A 21,511-nucleotide genomic window follows, 5' to 3' on the forward strand; every position below is an offset into this window, starting at 1 on the left:
AAAATATCCTTCTTTTCTTCTGAAAAAGGGAATCAGTGACTCTGGCTGCTTAAAGTAGATAACTTCAATGATGCCTGCATCATGTTTTTGATGTAGGGCAGCTAAGAATCAGTGTGCATGTGTTTGAGAAGCTTTGGGTTGATTCATAGAATCGCAGAATCTGCCGAGTTAGAAGGGACCCATCAGGATCATCAAGTCCAACTCCTGTCCCTGTGTAGGGCCCCCCAAGAATCACACCACGTGCCTGAGAGCATCATCCAGACACTTCTTGAACTTGGGCAGGCGTGGTGCCATAACTGCTTCCCTGGGGAGCCTATTCTACTGCTCAACCACCCTCTGGGTGAAAAACTTTTTCCTTATACCTAACCTAAACTTACCCCAGCACTTCCTACCATTGCCTCAGGTCCTGTTGGTTGCCAGAGAGGAGGTCAGTGCAGTGCCTGCACTTCCTCCTTCCCTAGTGAGGAAGCAGTGAGCTGCCATGAGGTCTCCCCTCAGTCTCCTCTTCTCCAGGCTGAACAGACCCAGTGCCTTTCGCCACTTCTCCTATGGCTTTCCCTCTAAACCCTTCACCAGCCTCACAGCCCTCCTCTGGACACTCAGTAGTAGCTCTATGTCCTTCCCGTACAGTGAAACCCACAACTGCACACAGTGCTCAAGATTGGGCCACACCAGTGCAGAGTGAAGTGGGACAATCACCTCCCTCCACTGGCTGGCAGTGCTATGCTTGATGCACCCCAGGGCTCAGTTGTCCCTCCTGGCTGCCAGGGCACATTGCTGGCTCATGTTCAACTTGCAGTTGACCAGAACCCACAGGTCCCTTTCCACAGGGCTGCTCTCCAGCCTCTCACTCCCCAGCTGTAACACTGTACTTCTATAACGCTTCCCTGGGTGTTTTATATGTGAAGTTAACAGATGACAAGTCTCAGTGAGGCGTAATAACAACCTGTAGCAGAAATGTAACTTAGAGGGGTTTTCCTGTTGCATATGTTGTGTATCTCAAGGTTCTTTTGATCTGGTTTCTCATGCTGGAGAATCAGTATGATTGGAAAGGACCTTTCCAATACTAGATTTATACCAGTATTGAAACATAAGTCTCTCTTTCTGACCTGTATTACTTTGTCATATGTACAAGTTAAATTGAAAATTTTTACACAACACAATACCACACATTACATTGTGCAATGTTTATCAGTTTTGGAACTTGTCTGTACTTTTCAGATCAGTTGAGATTCTGTCCAATGTATTCTGTTTGTTTTTCAATGCCTTAGGTTTTTCTATTAATGCCGTGATGGTAAAACTTTTAGTATGTAGTTCAACTGGACCAAGTTCTTATTTTGATTAGCAAATCTATTATTTCAACAGAAAAAGAAGTCCTTTATGCTTATTTATTAATACCCTCTATTCTGCTGTTAATTGTGTTCCTCAAATTTAAGGTAGGACATCATACCCTTTCTCACAGTAAATTCAAGGTGGGAAATTCTCACAGTAGATGCAAAGAAATTTTAGTTCACTTAGAAATAAATGTATGGTCACTGTTGTACTATTGTTTTCAAATTACATGCATTGACTTCCTTGATTTAAGATTTTGGTTAAATTACAAATTACTGCACAGGTCACTTTTTGATCTTTTGAGTCCTCTAGTCCTTTTCTTTCGTATATGTATTATGTTTTCTGCAACCTTCCCTCAATAAAGAGGAGGTGATTTAGGTGATTTAGAAACATTTTCATCAATATATTCTGTGGCTTGATTGCTCTAAGTCAGTCTTTCCTATATAATATCACAGTGCTGAGAAATGTGTATGCACATTCTTGTAAAAAATAGTAAAAGTATACAAAGCATCTCTAAAGACAAGCCCTCCATGTTTATTCAGATGTTTTATTAACTCTGTAAGGACTTAAAAACAAACATTTTAATCTTGATTGCTTCTGTGTATGTCTTCTGCACATCTGATTTCAGTTAAAATGTGTTTCTGAGACTCTGGAGTAGAGTTTTGGGTTTGATTTTTTTTTATTATTATTTTTTTTGCGCAGTCTTTGAATTTTAAGTATATAGTCCTTGATTTTTCTATGCTGGGAGAATATCTTCACCTGTTAAAATTACAGTTAAAAAAAAAATACTTCAATAGCATTACAGTGACTCAATGAAGGCAAAACTTTTATTGTAAAGTTTTTGTGTGGTTCCAGAGGTAAAACTGGAAGTTTTCAGACCTTGAAGAGAGCAAACTGGTTTGGAAGGAATTTAGAGAAACTCTGCCTTTCTGTAGCAGAGCTGCTTTTATATGCCAAAGCTATTCCTCAGTTTCATGGCACTAGAGGAAAACCTTGTTCCTACTGTGAAAAATAAAATGTTCCGTGTGCCTTCATTAATGTACTTATCTGTGTTTATAAAGAAATAATAGTCCTAAACTTGGGTTGGTGACTCATCATGGTTTCACTGTATTTGGAAGAAAATTCAATGCAGAGTTGTGACTGATGCTTGAAAGAGAACTAGTCTTATTTCAGACCTTAAAATGGAGAATTGAATGTTGCTTGTCTTAGTATATAAAAGCAAAGTATCTTCTTTACAAAATAAATGTATGTAATATATAATTATTAATTAGGCTTTAGGAGAGAATTTTGAGCTTTAGGTGTTTTGTTTGAGAGGAAAAGTGGGGAATAGATACAGAAGAATGTGACAAGTACAAGCAAGGCAAGGTAGAATATGAATTAAGCAAATAGTTAGAACTGTCTTATTTACTTCATGGGTTGGATTTTTTTGTGTGTGTGTGTGGGTAGTTCTGGTTTTGAGTGGACCAAAGAAATCTATTTGCTGTACCTTATTCTTTTCCACCTAAGCATTTTCACTGAAATAAGAAACAGTTGATACAGTTGATATGTTTGGGTTCAAATTACTATTAAAAGTAAGTTTTGCAAGTACACAGAATTTGAATGTTCAGGGAATTTCATGCATCTTTAAAAGATGTTATCAGGTTGAAGAAAAATACGTATATAAAATTTTGATCAAGTTTGGGAAGATTTCTGGAGATTAATTGATTACTGTAAAACACCTCTCAGAAGCATGCTTGTTCTAGAACAGTTAGGACCTGGAGCCTTGAAGGGACAGCCAAAATCTGAGAAGTTCTTAGCAGTAGCATAAGTATTTCAGTACTCTAAGAGACTCTCAGGATGAGCAAAAATACTTGGAATATCTGTGGCAGCTGCAGAAAATAAGCATTATCAAAATGCTGCATGTAGATACTAAGATTATATTTTATAATTCCCTTTTGTCCCCCCAAAATATGTTCCATCTCTTAAAATATTTTTAACAAGACTCTTGTTTGTTGAGTAGTATTAGTTGACTCATGAAGAAAGATACCTAAAGTTAGCTAGATATGGGTGTTAAAAATAGATGATGACAGAACTGTAATCCAGGGTTTTACCTAAAAATAGTGTAATTTTGTGTAAGTGGAGAGAAGTGGGGAGGGCTGTGTGCATTTACATACAGAGGTGCATTCTGAGACCAGAGAGGGAACAGATGCAGATGGTGGTGGTTGTGTTTGTTTGGGGTTATTTTTGGTGGGTTCTTTGTGTGTGTTTGGTTGGACTTGGACTTGGTGATCTCAAAGGTCCTTTCCAACCATGACTATTGTGTAATTCTGTGAACTGCAGCTGTAATGATGGCTGAAAACTTAAGTGATTGCTAAGGGCTAAAATTTTCTAATCCCTCGAGGGATTTAGGAAGAGTTATGGTTTGCAATACATTTATCACTTTCTCTTAAAACTTTAACCCATCTTTATAGCAAGTAGTCTTACCTGCTCTGGCAGTGAGCTCTTTTTGTTGTTGTTGTTTATTTACATTAAATTTTATTTTTTAGGATAAAGTAAATTAATATTGTTGCTATTTATGTACTCCTTGCTCTGAGACACCCCTTATGTTTTTAAAGGTAATAGAGGTAAAGCTAACAGACTTGAACACATCTCACCATGTGTTTAATGAAGCAATTTTATTTTAATTTCTGCCTGGTAGATTCATAGCCTTGCTTTAAAACATATTCCAAGGCTGGTACTACAAGGAAAATGTGAACCAAGTGCTTCTTTTAGTGTATTTGAGAATGAGATACTGTGAACAGCAGGAAGAAATCAGTTGGTCCAGTCTTTTTCTTGGCATGATGTGTTGTGTATCTTGAGTTAAACATTCCTGTAATATGTATCAAGCTTTCCTTTGAGGCTATCTTAGCTTTATGTTTTCACTGTTGTTTGTAGCTTTTATTTCACTAGCTAAAGCTAACAAATTGTTATAATAATCTTAAATAATCTTAATTACTCATTTGCTTTGTCTTTCTTGAACACAGTTGTCCAGAATTATATGCCATATATCAGCTGCATTAGCATTAGTGGAGAAAACTTGCCAGTATTCTTCCTTGGGTCTGAGGCAGATGACTGTTCAAGAAAATAAAACAATACAGAGATGAGAAGATAAAGATTAATAAGATAAATTAAATTCAACCTAGACAGGAGTCAGGTGTATTAAAGGAACTCTTTTGGAGTATCTCTACAAATAAGGATAATCAACAGAACCAAGACTTTTTTTTTCCTAAGGAATGAAAATATATTTTATGTAATGTAATAATTACTTGGTATTTCGGAAGTCTGTAATCAGAGTTTTAAGATATGTTTATTCTCCTCTGTTTTCATTCAGTGGCCCCTGTCTATCTCTTCTTGTCTCAGAAAACAATTTTGTAAAATGTGCTAAGGAATATAAAAAGTAAAAAAAAAAAAGTTGTTTTTTTTGTTTGTTTGTTTTTTGTAATAATCTGGTGAACTCAGGCTCACAATACTTGTCCAAATCTAGTTGGCATAAAGGCAAGAGGTTTTCTTACTCTCCCCATGCTACTTGACTTTTTGGTAGTGGTTAAGAGACATTTCTTCTTCCTTGGATACTGTCTATATCCTAGTGGTATTAGTGTCAGTAAAAAAAAAAAAAGTATCTTTCCTCTTGTTAATTAAGAGGAACAGAATTAAACTTTCTTAAACACACACAGTTGTGTAAATAGCTTGTGACAGGATAAATTACCTATCAGTTTGGACTAAAAATAACACATCTTTAAAAAAATGCAAAGATATTTTGGAGAAACAGCTAAATGTCAGAAGTATTTCATTCTTTATTCAACCAAAAGAATAGAACAATTCCCATTAATTTAATATCTGACTTTGTTTTAAACTTGATACAATTTTTTGTTGTTTTTGTTTTTCAGGATACAAAATTGTGGATAATAATGGAATATCTAGGTGGAGGCTCTGCCCTTGATCTAGTAAGTAAATTATGTATGAGTTTTGTTGTTTTACCTCACTTAATTATTTTCTTATAATTCTGAAACTATAATATGTCATTTGTTTATGACAGTGGTTGTTTTCCAGTACTTTTACTTTAAAGGAGTATAAGTATTTGTCAATGACAGGAAAATGTTACTTGAGAGAAGGCTTGTTATTTGTATAGAGGGGAGGGAGCTAAGCTACATAATATTGGAAGCAGCCTATAATGCTAATCTTCAGTCAGCCAAAGAGCTCTAGTGGCTGTAAATATTTTTTTCTGTCTCTTAATTCTGCCACCACAACTCTTCCTCATATATACATACATTTGAGTGTATCTTCCCCTTCAACACCATCCCTAAACAAGCAAAAGCATCTCTGTTTGAAGTCTCACTGAAGACTAAAAACACAGCAATGTGATTTAATCTGTTATTAAAGAAGATATTTCAAAGAAACAGGAGGAGCTCTTCCCTCCCTCAAGGGTAAGGAGACCTTACAGAGAGACAGATTAGAGAACTGCACAATCAAGAGCCGTATGAATTTTAACAAAATCAAGTGCCACATTCTGCCCCTGGGGTGGAGTAGACAGTTTTGAATCATAATTTAAAAGATTCAGTGCAGATTTTTATTCTTTATCTATTAGAAAAAACAATGCAAAAAACCAAATAAAACCCCAAACAAAATCACAAGCCATCTTATATTTATTGTCTATTTTAAAAATGCTGTTATAGAAAGATAACATATATCTTATAATGCTGTTATAGAGTTAATGGCATACTCAGTTTTGGAATGTGTATCAATTGTAAAGATCTGTGGGGTCATAGCAGTGCTGTTTCTTCTCAATAGAATCAAATTACTTGCAACCTTTAACCTAACAATTTTCAGATTTATACCTTCAGTTTTATGTGAAAAAAGTTAACTTTTTTAATATGCAGTAGTCTGTCAGCCTAGCAGTTTAAGTCGGGGTTTAAGAGAGCTTCACAAAAATCCCTTTCAGTGTTTGTAGCAGGGTATGTGATTGATGTGGTACCTTCTGTGCCTTATTTTTTTTTCAGCCTTCTAGATTTTGGTCCCTATAGGCCTGTCACTGTGGAGCTGCAAATCTAAGATCAGTGTAATGTTAAAAAATTGGATTACAATGTAAATGTATTTCAATTTCATCGTGTAAATATCTGTGACTTGATCACAAAAGCGTAACTTGAAATTGTGTCATTATGGAGCCTTTAACAGAATTTTAAGTGATTTAGATAAATGAAGTATTTCTTTTGTTGCTCATAAGGCCACCTAGTTTAGAACTATGTATTTTTTTCAAGAATATTCTGTGTTGTATCTCATGTTAGGAAGTTAGCAAATTGGAAGTTTTGAGGTGTGACAGAGGCATTTTGTAGTCTTATAGTCACAGTGTTATTTCTGTTCTCTCTGTATCATATATATACATATATGTGCATATACACACAACTAAAATATTTCTTGCATCTTCTAGCTAGAACCTGGCTCACTTGATGAAACCCAGATTGCTACAATATTGAGGGAGATTCTCAAAGGACTTGATTACTTGCATTCAGAAAAGAAAATCCACAGAGATATTAAAGGTAAATTTTCATTTGTATTCTAATAATAATAGAAGAGCTCATGCAGTATAAATGAACACAGTTCCGGTGCCAAATGTCTTATTTTCCACTATTTTCTCCTCATTATTCCAGCTGCTAATGTTTTACTGTCTGAACAAGGAGAAGTAAAACTAGCAGATTTTGGAGTAGCAGGACAACTAACAGATACTCAGATAAAGAGGAATACTTTTGTGGGAACACCATTTTGGATGGCACCTGAAGTAATAAAGCAATCAGCATATGACTCGAAGGTAAGTTATTTTTGTTTCAAGATCAGCTATAATTGCCAGTTTCAATAGTATTGATATTAAAAAGTTTTACAACTAATAAAGTAGAACTGCTTTTTATTGTAAAGTAAAACAGTGTAGGAACTGTGCAATTTTTGTGGTTAGCCACATAAATCAGACTGTGACCATAAAAAAATATGAATATGTAATAATTTACAGTAAAGTTTTAAAACCTGTGTTTATAAGCAACACTGTTTCTTCTCTTTCTCTCACCTAATCTTGAAAACATTTTTTCTTACAGGCAGATATCTGGTCATTAGGCATAACAGCCATAGAACTTGCAAAAGGAGAGCCACCTCATTCAGAATTACATCCAATGAAGGTTTTGTTCCTCATTCCTAAGAACAATCCGCCAACACTGGAAGGAAACTTCAGTAAATCCCTCAAAGAATTTGTTGAGGCCTGCTTAAACAAGGACCCAGGCTTTGTGAGTTTCAACTGTTTGCATATGTATAGTATGTCTGTATATATATAGTGGAGAACTTGACTGGTTTACATGATTTACAGGAATAAGTGCAGTTCAGCTTTTCTTATAGGGAGCAATATATTCACCAGCATCTTTTATGGGTTTTATATACCGAATGTATTTAAAGTCACATTTGTATCAAGACTGAAGTATAGATTTCTTTGTCTTTTTATAGTGAGTCACTTAACACCCTCAAACACAGTACAAAAATCTTTTTTCTTCTTTTTTCAAGAGACCTACTGCAAAAGAGCTCTTAAAACATAAATTTATTTTACGAAACTCAAAGAAAACCTCCTACCTGACTGACCTTATTGATAGGCACAAGAGATGGAAATCTGAACAAAGTCATGATGACTCCAGTTCTGATGACTCAGATACGTAAGTACAATGAGTTGGTAAAATATCCTTTGTAAACATATGAGTGAAGTAGTTATTTTTGGCATGTACCTTCCTTCTTTACATCTTTATTTACATCTTTTCAGTTGACCAGCCTTGGTAAAGTAGTGAAATCTTGATTTTGGTGTTGTGAGGGAGGGATTTCATGCAAATAAGTCACTGAGAACAACTCTTCTGGTCTTTCTCTTTTATATAGGGTTCAGGGTCCTTCCTATACAAAAGGCTTCTGCTTCTGTCAGGCAAGTAGAATTTGGGCCTCACCCTATGCAGACAGGTAGCAGTGGCCACATGCACTTTCCTGGTGTGTGCACATGGCCACCTAAGGAGGGCAGTTGGCTCTTTGGTGGCACTTTGTCCCTCATTTTGGCAACCTTAGTGAACAAGCAGAAGCATATCCTTGCATATAATGGTTAGTGGACAATAGGTCCACTAATGTTTCATGACAATAGGTCTTTGGGGTACAAACCATACTACTTAGATTTTTTTCAGAGTTGTTTTGGTTTTTTCTTTCTTTTTTTTTCCCTTTGTTTTCTGTGTATCCTTCCAGAAGGGTTCGGCTGTTACAGCATTATTGTCATGAACTGCCAAATTATTTTTGTAAAGGGTGAAGTAATGTAAATATTTCCAGATTTCTCTTCTTTCAGATTTTTACCTCTCTCCAGATTTTGATGGAACTATTCAATAGGTTTATGAGCATTTGGGTTTTTTGGGTTGTTTTTTTTAGGGAACCAATTTACAAATATTTGACTCAGCTAAAACTTAAGTTTTTTCATCTAAAAGTGATTTTGAAAATAGTGGGCATCATCAGATTACATGCTTTGAAAAATGAAGTGAAGGGATTGCCTCAATTTATTCACAAATGAATTAAATTCCTCATAATAAATAAAACAGTGTTCTCTGCTGTTCCAGTCTGTGGGCTGATGGCAAGCATCAGGTTGGTTATAATTTTTTGGCTGCCATTACAGCTGTATATTTGTTCCATATTATTGATGGCTTCATGCCTTCCACTGATAATAATTCCAACCCAAAGCCCTATTTGATTTGTAAAGTAAATTACTAGTCTTAAAATTGGTCTCAAGTCAGTTACAAACTGAACATTGAGGTTACAGTTCATTGTTGCTGTGGAATATCAGACCAACTTTGATAGCTTGACATCTGAGAGTGGTGGAACTAGAATGGTTACTCAGTGCTTGTGACACAATTTAACATTATTTCTAGGCTTGCTTTCCCCTCCTCCCCCTCCCCAGCAGCCCTTGTGTTAGATATAATACAAGAGTGAGTTGATTTGGCAGACTGGAATCCTAACTTTACAAACTGAGAATATTTTTGTAGGGTCAGCTTGCTAAGGTAGCCCAACCTCTTTCAGAGACAGCTACAAGTTCTCTGTGACTTGAAGGAAAAGTCCTGGAGAATTTTCTTGCTCTGCTCATGTGGCTTTTGACTTGGTAGGCATTGCTAAGACCTTTTTGTAATGTGACCACTAGATGTCCTTTAAATTGATGGTTTTCCTGCAAATTGCTCTTAATTCACAGATCACAAAGAAATGAACTTAAAGAAGGATGTGTACGGTAGTGAGAGGAGAAATGTAATGCAGTGTCTGATCAGTGTCAGCGTAAATATTTTTGTTCTTTTAACTGACTAGGAGTTACAGAAAAAAAACACCATGCCATTCACAAAAAACTGAGGCAGAAGGCTGATAAATAACAATGTAGTTTGTTAAAGCAACTCTGTTTCTGCACCTTTTTTGTCCAGTTTTTTTGCACTGGGAAATTCACCTTGCGAACAGGCTGGGGATGAACTGTCTTCCTCAGAGGTGTTCTAAGCTAGTGTCTTAGCTGTTTTTCTAGGCAAAACAGTGAATTAAGTCTTCCATTTTTTCCCCATGTCCCTAATGATTTGAAATACTTTGCTAAAGCTAGTTTTAAGATAGCAATTTTTAGTAACACTTTGTGTTACTTGTTTATGTAACCTGAGAAAATGTTTCCAATTTCTTAGGCCTCTCTTTCCTTTTGAAGTACTATAACATCTAGTGAAGTATCTTGTTTTCATTTTTAAAGTTTCCCCAGAAGATAAATTACATTGCTTTTCATACATGTTTTTGTACTTACTTCCTAGCTTGCACAACAGAATCCTGATTTTGGTCTTGACTGTAGTTTTTGTGTTTAGCACGTATACTGAATGACCATGGACCAAAACATGTAGGTAATAAAACTTTTTCTGTTTTTTTCTCTTCCCTTGAAGTGAAGATGGCCAGGCTTCAGGTGGGAGTGATTCAGGAGAGTGGATCTTTACGATAAGGGAAAAAGACCCCAAGAATCTAGAGAATGGAGCAGCTCAGCCTTTGGAGTTGCAAAGAAATAAGGTGCTCAAAATATTGACTCTATCATGCAAGGAGATAATTCTTACTTTAATAATTTAGCAGGGTGACTTTTATACCTTTAAAAACATTTAATTTGTAAAAAAAAATTCAGAACTTTTGCTAAAAATGGATATTTTGCAGTTTCATTTAAAAAGGAATTTGAGTAAGTTTTGAAGTTTAAGTATTCCATAAATGTGTCTTTTCCCTGTACCAAAATATTTTTGTACTTCATGAAATATTTCCACAGGAGGAAGACCAGGCAGTATTGTGTTATGAAAATCTTCCTTCTATAAAGTAAACTTAAACCAGCCTAGTAAAAAAGCTAGGCTGGGGTTTTGGAGAAGTGGTTCTGGTCTTTTAGGAAAAAAGACTACAATGTAGCAAGGAATAGAATGTGCATGTATCCAAAGGAAAAAAACAAACCAAACCAAACAAACAAAAAAACAACAAAAAACAAGCCCAAAACTCAGAATAAACAATGTTTAGGAGCTGCTTCATTGTGTTTTGTGCAGCTTGTATGGCTGAGGAAAATGGTTGCTCACCTGGTTTTGAAAATTGTGTTTGTGCTCTTAACTAGAGAAATATAATTAAAATATTGTATTGTTGGTGGAACTTAGTAAGTTTCACTGCATCTGTAATTTAATATATGCTCAGTAGGATTGTGGGGGTTTGAGTTTGGTTTTTTGTTTGGTTGGTTTTGTTGTTGTTCTTTTGTTCAAACTTTTGAGCTTGCATGGGTTTGAGGTGCCACAGCCTTCAATTTCTACAGCACTTTGGAATAGTCCATTGCAGAACATTTTATAAATTTTGTATATGCATAGAAACAGATTTTTCACTGGGTGTAGTGTGTTTGGACTATTTTTTTTCTTTAATTAGAAAACAATGAGCATTTTTTTTTCAGAGCTAAAATTACTCATAATTTTGTTTTCTTTAAAGGAAAAGGATATCCCAAAGAGGCCTCTATCCCAATGCCTGTCTACCGTTATATCCCCATTATTTGCAGAGGTAAGTTACTGCTTTGCAACTCAACAGTTGTAGGATTTATGTCTCTTAAAACCACAGAAACAGGGTGAATGACATTGTTTTCTTCTACTCTTTTGGAACTTGATGTGTTACAGTTCTAGCTGTACCCTGTGCTTTCATGCATGTCTGCTTTTGAGACATCTGGCTTGCTTCTAACAATAACTTACATGCATGATAGCAACATCAGCCATGCTGACCTAAATCAATGAACATGAAAAACAAAAAGACATGTAAATGTTTGGATTGCAGCATTCTGTTTTTTGACACTGCTTTATCTCTTAATCTGCTGTTTTATCTGTTATAAATTTTAAGATCTTCATTGTTCCAAGATGTAGCTGTGGACCAAATCAACAATAATTTTACTTTTGGATTTCAGTGTTCCAAACTGTGCTTTGTTCACATTCACATCACTTTGTTCACAATTTTATATTTTTTATATTTGTTTTTTTCAAAACACTTAAAAATAACTCTAAAAGATTATGTGAAAGGGAAGCCAGATAGTTATGAAAATGGGATTATTTTAAAAAGGTGATAGAAATCTAAAAAACAAAGCCTCCCCTCTCACCTTAGCTATGATGTGAAGTTCTTTTAAAGAATTGTTTTCAATCATTGTAACTTGGAGAAATTATTTTAATAGAGGGATATTATCTTAATTCTGTTCTAATGAATAGAAGTTCTGCTTCAGGGGATTATAATCAAATTTTCTATGCTGTTTATTAAGAATATTGTGTGCAGGAAAGCAATTAAACTTACTTAAGGGATGATCTCTGTATTGGTTATTCAGACTATTATTTAAAGTCAGTCTGTCATACTCATAGGTAAAATGGAGTTTAAACAGGGATTTCTCGACATCCTACATTGCAGTTCTTTATGTATTACCTTCATCTGTTTAAGAACTGTCTTTCAATTCTGGTTTCTCTGCATCTCCTTTACAACTTCCTTTTCATTTTCCAGTACTAAGCATGATGTAGATCCTGTGTTCAGTGTCTTCTACTATCCATCCTCCATTTTTCTTTTATTTTTTACTTTCTCTTCACCGTGTCCTTTATTTCCTGTCTTCTAGAGGTTTCTGATCTGGGTCTTCCTTCCCATAGTATTGCTAACTAGCTTCAGTTTCATTCTTTGCCTTTCTTGCTTCCTGATTTCTCATTTGCAAGGCCTGTCTTTCAACTGATGCTTGCTGATCTCTGTGCATATATGGTTTCTCTAGCACTGCTGCAACACTTTTATCACTGTAATCCTTACTGCCATTTACTTTCACCTCTATAGCATGTAGATGCTACAGAATTTTTTTTCCTCATATGCTTATTTTTTCTATCTTTTCATGCTATGGGAGAAGATTCTTGGTTGGGTATCTGCTGTTTGGTTTACAGCAAGAGGAGTTTAGACTCCTCTTCCATGCAACTTCTAGTGGAGTCAGGGTTGTTCAGCCTTGAGAGAGAAGGCTCTGGGGAGACCTTATTAGCAGCCTTCCAGTACCAGAAGGGGGCCTACAAAAAAATAGCAAAACAGCAGGGGACTTTTTCACAAGGGCATGTGATGGGCAAGGGGTAATGGCTTTAAACTGAAAGAGGGTAGATTTAGGTTAGACATTAGGAGGAAATTCTTTGGTGTGAAGCTGGTGAGGCACTGGCACAGCTTCCTCAGGAAAGTTGTGGCTTCCCCTCCTTTGAAGTGTTCAAGGCCAGGTTGGATGTGGCTTTGAGCAACCTCATCTAGTGGGAGGTGTCCCTGCCCATGCAAGGGGGTTGGAACCAGATGATCTTTAAGGTCCCTTCCAACCCAAACCATTCTGTGATTGCCCCAGCTTTCCTGACTGTTTCATAATTTCATTACAAGACTTCCTTTTTCTTAGGGGGATGGCTACTGTCTCTGCCATCTTACATTTTGTTTGATGTGGTCCATTTATTTAGCATTCAAACCACAGATATTTGCACCTTCAAGAATTATTGCTGGCTAAATTAGTGAGTTACTCCATGGAACTTCTCCAAAAAGAAAAAAGCTGGCCAGAGATTTTTGTTGTCATGGAGGCTTCTACACCTTTGGCACAGAAGACAGCTATAAAAACTACTACAACGTGTGGTTGTACCTCAGGTGTTGTACACACATACAGTCCTATTGATTTCCTGGTTTTGAGTCCTGAGTTACCCTCAGGAGGGTGCCCTAACATACTGATAAACTATTGCTAAATGTGGAACTTGGACAATGATTGTACTGGGTACAGTACTCGAGGTGTGGCCTCACCAGCGCTGAGTACAGGGGCAGAATCCCTTCCCTGGACCTGCTGGCCACACTGATCCACAGGCACTCACCTTATTGTTCCTTACCTCAAGTTCTACAGAGTCAAGAGACTCTCCAACATCTCTATATTTTGGGATACTTTTTAATTTTTTTAATGTGAGCACGTTGTGAAGAGTATGTGAATGGCTGAAAACTTGTGAAGATGAATGACAGCCTGATAACTACTGCAAAGACTAACTTTGAGATGAAAAATGTCTTCAGGATGTAGGGGTATATAATGGAAGTCAAATCCTGACATTGTGAACACTGGTGGTCACTTCCTAACCTGCTTTTGCATTATATTGTTTATAGAAATATTTACGAATGTCTTAATAATATAGATCTTCCTATTTTTCTTTCAGTTGAAAGAGAAGAGTGAAGAGTGTGGTGGTAACACAGATTCCATAGAAGAACTGAGAAAGTCAATTTATTTAGCTGAAGAGACTTGTCCAGGCATTGCTGATAACATGGTGTCACACCTTGTGCAGAGGCTTCAGAGGTAATGAAACTGTTTGTTACAGTCTGGATCAGGCAGCCCAGGGAGATTCAGATTGGATCCCCTTGTTTTCTAAATTCTTCCTCAGAGAAGAGCATAGGTTCCCTTGGACCCAACCTTAGTCTCAGAGCTCAGTCTTAGAGCTGGCCCTTCCAAGGAAAGAGTTTAAAGTGTTACAGTCCAAGGAAATGCTCAACCATCAGATACCACTTGATCAGATTAACATGAAATGGCACTCAAGGTCTCTATTTGAACATTAGTTTTACTGAGTATTATGGAGGAAATCACTCCTAAAAATATGTGCTGAAGCTGTGCAATCATAAAGCCTGATACTTTGATTATAAACTTCGCAATACATATAAGTTCAAGCTGTATGACCTCGAAAAAATTATAGTAGGCCTTGTGTTACTTAATGGCTTTAGGAACAAAAGGAAAGTGAGAGAGGGAGGGAGAATAGAAGAAAAGGATCCAGCACTGGGCTAGCCAGCATGTTAGGCTTGGTGTCAGTGAAGCTGCCAAAGCACACCATCACAGCTCCTGGTTTTATCAGCCTGTTTCACTTAAACAATCATTTCAAAAAGATGAGTAAGTGCAGTTGTGACATATCAGACTGAGCAAGAGGAATGGACCTCCATTCCTCTGTCATTATCTTTGTCATTGTCTCCATATGCAGGCTGCAGGCCCTAGGCCATATGCAGGCTGTTATTTCCATAGGCACCAGACTGTCCTTTGTTTTGTTGAAGGGCTTACAATGGTGTTTTGATACCACTTCTCAGCATAGGTCCTGCGGACTGGTTCCTTACACTACTGATTCAGTTAGGGTTTGAGAAGATTCCACTGTGAGAAAATTCTACTGACTCTATAAATATTTGACTAGCATTAAATTGCAAGAGCTAATTTCTTTTTATAATAGAGAAAAAATCCACTTGTTTTGTACAATTATATTTGCTTAGTAGAAAAAAAAAACCCTAATCATATAATCAGTTCTAATTTCTAGCCTGAGGTGAATAGCTCATATGTATGTTTATCATGTTAGTGTGCATGTTGTGTGTCAAATGAGGCTGGACAGCCTTTTCCCTCTGCAGTTCCCATAAAGGACATTTACTCTTTTTTTAGTGTCTGGTTGTATATTGCCAAAGATGTAATTCTTAGTTTCTTTACTCACTTCAATGCACGAGCAGTTCAGTTAGTTTGTGTTTCCTTCAGTCACAAAATAAGTGGTTCCTTGTCCATTCATTAGACAGTCTGGACAGCCTTTTGGTGGTACTTCCAGAACCAATGTTTAGCATTACTTCACATAGCCAGTTTTCACAAGATATTTTCTAACAGCCTGGGTTAGGAATAAACTCTTAACAAACACTCAGTTTTCCATTCTTTTAAATGCTACACAAGAAGAGAGCAGGGGTATAAATTTCAAAATTACTGCTTGAAGATGCTTTTAAATGTAACCTTGAATCCAGGACCCCAGAGTTGTTGTAAATCTTATACCTTCCAGGTTCAGTGGTACAAGAAAGAATGGCAATCATAGAATCATGGGCTGTTACCTTGAAAAAGATTGCCCTGAGCAGGTGTCTCCCTTACGCTGCCACATCTTGGTAAAGTTCTGGAATTCACAGCTCTGAAATTAAAGCACATAATTGCTAGCCTGACACTTGTTTCTTCAGTAAAACTCAACACCAAGAAATCTGCAAGCAAAGGCTGTTAAGCATGGAGCCCAGTCAGCATCTCTAGTGCTGGAAGGCCACTCCTTGATGCCAGATTCCCTGATTTGCCTTCCAAATGATCCTGACAGGCTTGAAGAAGAGTTCTTGGAACTTCTATCGTACTTTATTTCCATTAAGGGTTCCAAAACTGACCCCAGTCTTTCCTCAGTCCAGTATCTTGGTGTCAAATTTCTGTCAGCCTGGTACAGGCCTTCCTGAAACTAGGAACCTCAAAGACTTTTGATGCTGAAATTGAAGCTGAAAAAATGACCCTGTGGAGACAGGCACTTCTTTTGGGGGTGCTGAGGTGATCTTGCTCGTTCCTTACAGGACAGCAACGCTCCTTGTTTTCATCCCAGGGGATAAGATTTCAGAACCCTTTATATACCTATTCAACATTTTTTTCCCTTCTGTTTTGCTTTCTTGGACTGTAGGTGTTTTTCTTGGTCTTACGGTAACAATGGAGGCCAGAACTTATATATATTTTTGGAGAAGGAAATATTCATAGGCAATGTAGATGGGTCACATCTGGATGAACTTTCTTGTATTGCAAGGATGATGTTCAGCTAGTATGTGATAAGGAGCAGCAGGCCTTCCAGCAAGTGAGTGAAAGAAATGAATGGAAGGGATTCCCACTTGCTAAAAAGGAGTTTGAACCATTTCATAGCTTGGTACTAGTCCCTCATGGAAAAACACAACAAAACTATTTCAGGACCTGAGCAGCTTCTGAAAAGATAGCATCTTGTTTTTTGAATACTACAGGAAGTATGGTTCATGACATGAAGTAATTTGTTTTATCTACTTGCAAATCCCTCTCAGTTTGGTAGCCAGCTGCTGAAGATGGCTTCAACAACATGTTTTGAATGAGATTTTCATTCCTGCTATTATCACTCAGGACTCGATTTCCTAATTTTGTCTGAATAAATTAATTGGGACCCTCAGAAGTTCTGCCCAGTAATTTGAGTGAATCCATTTATCTTTCCCCTTCCAGTTTTGATCTCTGATGTTTCATAAAGTTTACTGAAAACTTAGAGTCATAAAAATGTCTGCGGCTTTCTTTGGATGATTAAGAATCTGCTTCCTCCAAGAAATGGCAGGTTTCCTTTCCCAGTAATATTTTGGAAAGATTACAAACTTGCCAAAGTAGGAAAGTGTGAATCAGAAAATTTTGCACCCAATATAGAGAATTCTTAAACCATGATGCATTTTTCAATAACACAGGAACACAGATTGTTGCTGTTTGTTAGAAAAGCAGTGTTGGGTGTCATTCTGTGAGGAGAACGGCTGGAACTTCAACAGCATAAACCAGAACACCTTGTAGATGCTGCTTGTCATAGAACACCTTTCTGAAAGATACAGTAACTATTTCTTTTCCTCCTCAGATACTCACTGGCTGGAGGCAGTACTGCATCCTACTGAGGTGCTGCTCCTGACCTTCCTCAGACAGCAGCAACCCCATGGAGTCTGCATGGATGGCGTGCACCCCAATGTTTTTCTGCCCCTCAGTCAACTGGAATGTCCTTGAGTGGAAGGACGTTCCTCAATGTGCAGGGCTGAAAATGAAGTCTCTCAGATGGAGATAGTCTTTTTCAGCTCCTTAAAGCTATAATTTTTTAAAAGATAATGCACATATTCCAGGGAGGTGTCTTTTTGTAAAATCTGAAATGTATATTTAGGTTTGTGATAGAGAAATTGAAGATATTGAGAAACCTCAGGTATCTTGCTTTAAGAATTCCACTGGGAGATGGAGTATGTTTGTTGGAATTGTGTACAGATATGTATATAAAGTCTTTTTTAACCTAAAGCCTTTCAACACGCATAACGAATCACTGTGTACAAAATGGTTAAGTGCTTCTGTAGATAATGTTAGTGGGGTAAATATTTGACAGGCCATAACTGAGTATTGCCTTGCCTTTATTATGTGTAAATTTTGAATTACGTGATAAGTGAATCTTGGTTTGATTTTTTTTGTATGTGAAGGATTTGCCATTGGAAGAGTTAATCCTGTACTATGGAACCTTCTATTCATACCTCAGCAAAGACAGAATTTTATTCTGTTTCTCCAATATTTCTTCATTTTAATCTATATTCTGGGTGTGACTTTCTAATCATGGTACTACTTTTGGTTGTTTTAAATTTAATACACCTTGTCTAGCAAAGCTTTACATTTAAATCACTCTTTTTCCTAAAGAAAGAGCTCTTTCATGTTTTGAGTTTTAAATTGTGCCAATTCGAATTCTGGACCATATGTATTAAGTTTTAGTAATAGATATTTGTGAAGCGTGTAGTGAAATGAAGATACAATCTTTTTTTCACCTAAACATAGTTGAATGCTCACACAAATCTTTATTATCTGTATTTATTCTGAAATATCTCATTCAGATGCTGGCTCTGAGACAGTGGCAAATATTTCTCCATCATGCCTGTTTTTATCATTAAAATGAATGTCTTGCAGCATAAAAGCAAAATTATCCATGTATTCAATATTTGGTCTTGCTGCCCAAACCTGTGTGTCTCTTTACCAAAACTGATAGACATTAGACAGAAAGGCTGCAGAACTGAGCCCAAGTGCTGTCTACTGTGTCCTATTACTTGTTTCCTCAGAAAAAGTTACTTGAAAATTCTGAATTTTGAAATTCCCACTGTTCCTGTGAGTAGCCCTAAATAGCTGACTTAACTTTTTCTAGGTCTTGGAAACAGTAACAGTAGTTACACACACACAGTTGATGTGGAATTTTTTCCCCCCACAGTATTACTCTGAGGTTTACATTGGTTTGTTTCACCAAGGTTGTATTCTGTAGCTAACAGAGCATTTTTTTTGCCTTGTTTTTAATGAAGAAATGGACAATTTTATGTTCTGCATGACAGTGAGGAAACTTACCTGTTTATGTGTTGGGTTTTTGTTTTTTTTTTTTTAAATATAGATATGAGTTTTGGGACAGAAAGGATTAAAATTTTAGAAGTGTAGGCATGTCTACCTGGCTTGGTACAGAAAGACCCCAGTTCTGTAACAATTCTGAAAGCTGGTGAGTTCTCCTTGCTGGACTTATCGCTATGGTAGCCCTTATTCTATGCATATTAATAGCCTTAATTATGAATTTAATAATTTAACAGTTAGGGGACACTGTCATGCTAAGAGAGCTGTGAAACTTCTAACCAGGTAGAAACAGTTGAAAGAAACAGGCACACATACACTGCTTTTTGTATCCATGTTCTTAGGCATGACAGGTTTGCCATTGTAACGAGGTAACAGTTTTCCTTTTTGGCTAAGTGAGATTAAAGTAAATGAAACAATGCATAAATCAGAGTAATGATTTATAACTCCTCTGATCAATATCTTGAAATAGGTAGTTTTCTGTTCTCTCAAACAGTAAGGACAGGGGCTCTCCCTTGAGGAAACAAATGTAGCTCTGCTATTGTGTAGTGCACCCAATCACAAAGTTACCTGTTGGCATCTCAGTATTAGAACATTCAGCCTTTTAGTAAACATGGGCTGTTATTGCATGTGGAAATTAACAGATGTGTTTGCATTTGAAATATAAACTGATTAATGGAAGCTTTTCTCCAGTCACCTGTTAATGTAAGGATGTGAAATTGAAATGAGCTTACTTGGAGCTGCACAGAATACAGAGATTTAGTGAGGAAGTTAAACGTATGGTGCTGGCTGGAATCTCAAGAATTTCTCAATCAGAAAATTAAACAAAATTTTAAATTATGCTGGTTTTGAACAATCGTGGAAAAGCTCATGACATTGTTTTGAGTTGCATTTTAGTTGCGTTCCAGGACTGTATGTTGAGGAAATACTTCTCTGAGTAGATTGTGGCAAAATTTGCTTGGTGAATGTGTCCCCTGGTGTAGGAACTTAACATGGATAAGACCTACAGCAAGGGCAGTCGGCCAAAAGGCTGGGACATTTGGAAAAAGACAAGACCTCATTTATGGTAGAGATGTGTATTTTTATATGTAACGTATAGATTATTTAAATACAGACTATCTTAAACTCTGAGATTCACTGATAAAAGTGTGCTGTATCTTGAATGTAAAATTACAGTCATTTGCTATTGAAAAATACTGATGCTTTAAAAATCAGATCTGTATTGGTAGCAGAAGAGCTTCATTTGAAAGAAGCATGGCCTCAGTTTTTGAAAGAAAATGAAGTGTATTGATATTTTTGAAAGGTTGTTTCATGCTAAAAACGTTTCTGTGCTACAATGTTGCAGTGCTGAACTTTCTGTGCAGGTAGTACTTCACTCAGTCTTTATTATATTAAGCAACAAGCTATCCCTATTTATGCAAATATGTAAATTGGTGGAACTGCTTATTTGTCAGGGATTTCAAGATTAGGCAGTAAATAAAATCACTGTTGAAGAAAAATAATAAAATCAGTCATTTGACCTGGAGGCTTGCTTTTTGTATGTATCAGATGTGTAATCTATTTTTTTAACTTAATTTTCCTTGCAGTTGCACTTTGTAGTTGATCACCAGTTTGCTAAAGGATGACGGCACGATCACCATTGTACAGAAAGCTTTTGGTGTAGTAACAAAGCAGCTCTTTCCCTGCAGAGCCACAGTTCCCTTGCAGCTCCAGAGTTTTTGTGTGTGTCTGCGTGGGCATGGACAGATGAAGCGGTTAGAGCAGAGTGGTGGCACCCAGGGTGTTCTGGTAAGAACGTGCGTGTGGGCACTTGAGTGCAAAGCATGTGGCAGGCTGGGAGTTCACCTCCTGCTTCATCCACTGTAACTCCTGTGAACTCCTTCATCTGTCTGTGCTGTCCATGTACTTGTGAAATGTCTCTGCTAGCTCTCTATGTGGCATTCTGTCTTATTTCTTTAGAGATGTAGTATTTGTTTGTAATAGTTTTACATTAGCCTTACCTGTAAGGAAAAATACTTTTTGCCTTCAAAAAAAAGTCACCATTTGGAAGATTATCAGACATGTTGGTAAGCACAGGTGTAACGCAAGGATCAGTACAATTGCAAATTATTTTTGTAAGTTGCTGGGGAAGAGCTTAAAAATATAGCACAAATCTGCAAGCTTGCTCTTTTTCACTATACTTTGCAGATGTGCTGGTAATTGCACTGAGCATATGCAGTAGAGAAATTGTAATCGTTTTCTGCCTTTTAAAGCATGATTACAGAGGACAATAAAGTGTATATCTTGTTTTCTGTAATATTGCTGCCTATTCATAATTGTGTATTTAAATTTTACTTTTGTCACTCTACACCACTATGATAAAACTTGTAAACTACATGACCTAGAAATAAAGAAGGAAAACTTTAATGGAATTCTGCCATCTGAGTGGTCAGTGAGATCTGGGGGTCTCGTTCCCCAGGAGGGGATGCTCATGTGGGTTCCCAGCTCAGCTGTTGCCCAGGTGTCACCAGGGGTAAGCAGAAAGTTTATAAATCACCATTTAGTTTGTTATCTCAGAATTGTTTAAACTCACTTTCTAAGCAAGAATGTTGAGGACTTTTATTTTTTTTTTTCTGTTGGGGGAATTTAATATGCTTATAGCTCACAGATGGCCTAATATGTGGGAAGTTCAGTTCTTTTCTTGATTAAGTTTTGTTTTGGTTTTTTTAATCTACATGTAGAAGT

General features: G+C 36.7%; 1 protein-coding gene across 2 annotated transcripts in view; it reads left to right on the forward strand.

Annotated features, from left to right (window-relative positions):
- Positions 1-21,188, forward strand: part of STK24 (serine/threonine kinase 24) — a 48,395-nt gene extending 27,207 nt beyond the window's left edge. For both annotated transcript variants that reach the window (XM_030465103.1, XM_030465112.1), the window contains exons 3-11: positions 5,238-5,294; positions 6,776-6,884; positions 6,996-7,153; positions 7,431-7,616; positions 7,888-8,033; positions 10,293-10,413; positions 11,347-11,415; positions 14,076-14,212; positions 17,295-21,188. In XM_030465103.1, coding sequence (XP_030320963.1) covers positions 5,238-5,294; positions 6,776-6,884; positions 6,996-7,153; positions 7,431-7,616; positions 7,888-8,033; positions 10,293-10,413; positions 11,347-11,415; positions 14,076-14,212; positions 17,295-17,331 — 1,020 coding nt within the window. In that variant the 3' untranslated portion in view covers positions 17,332-21,188. The remainder of the gene's footprint in view (positions 1-5,237; positions 5,295-6,775; positions 6,885-6,995; positions 7,154-7,430; positions 7,617-7,887; positions 8,034-10,292; positions 10,414-11,346; positions 11,416-14,075; positions 14,213-17,294) is intronic.
- The last annotated feature ends 323 nt before the right edge of the window (positions 21,189-21,511 follow it).

This window comes from Calypte anna, chromosome 1, assembly GCF_003957555.1.
Source record: "Calypte anna isolate BGI_N300 chromosome 1, bCalAnn1_v1.p, whole genome shotgun sequence".
Classification (NCBI taxonomy): domain Eukaryota; kingdom Metazoa; phylum Chordata; class Aves; order Apodiformes; family Trochilidae; genus Calypte; species Calypte anna.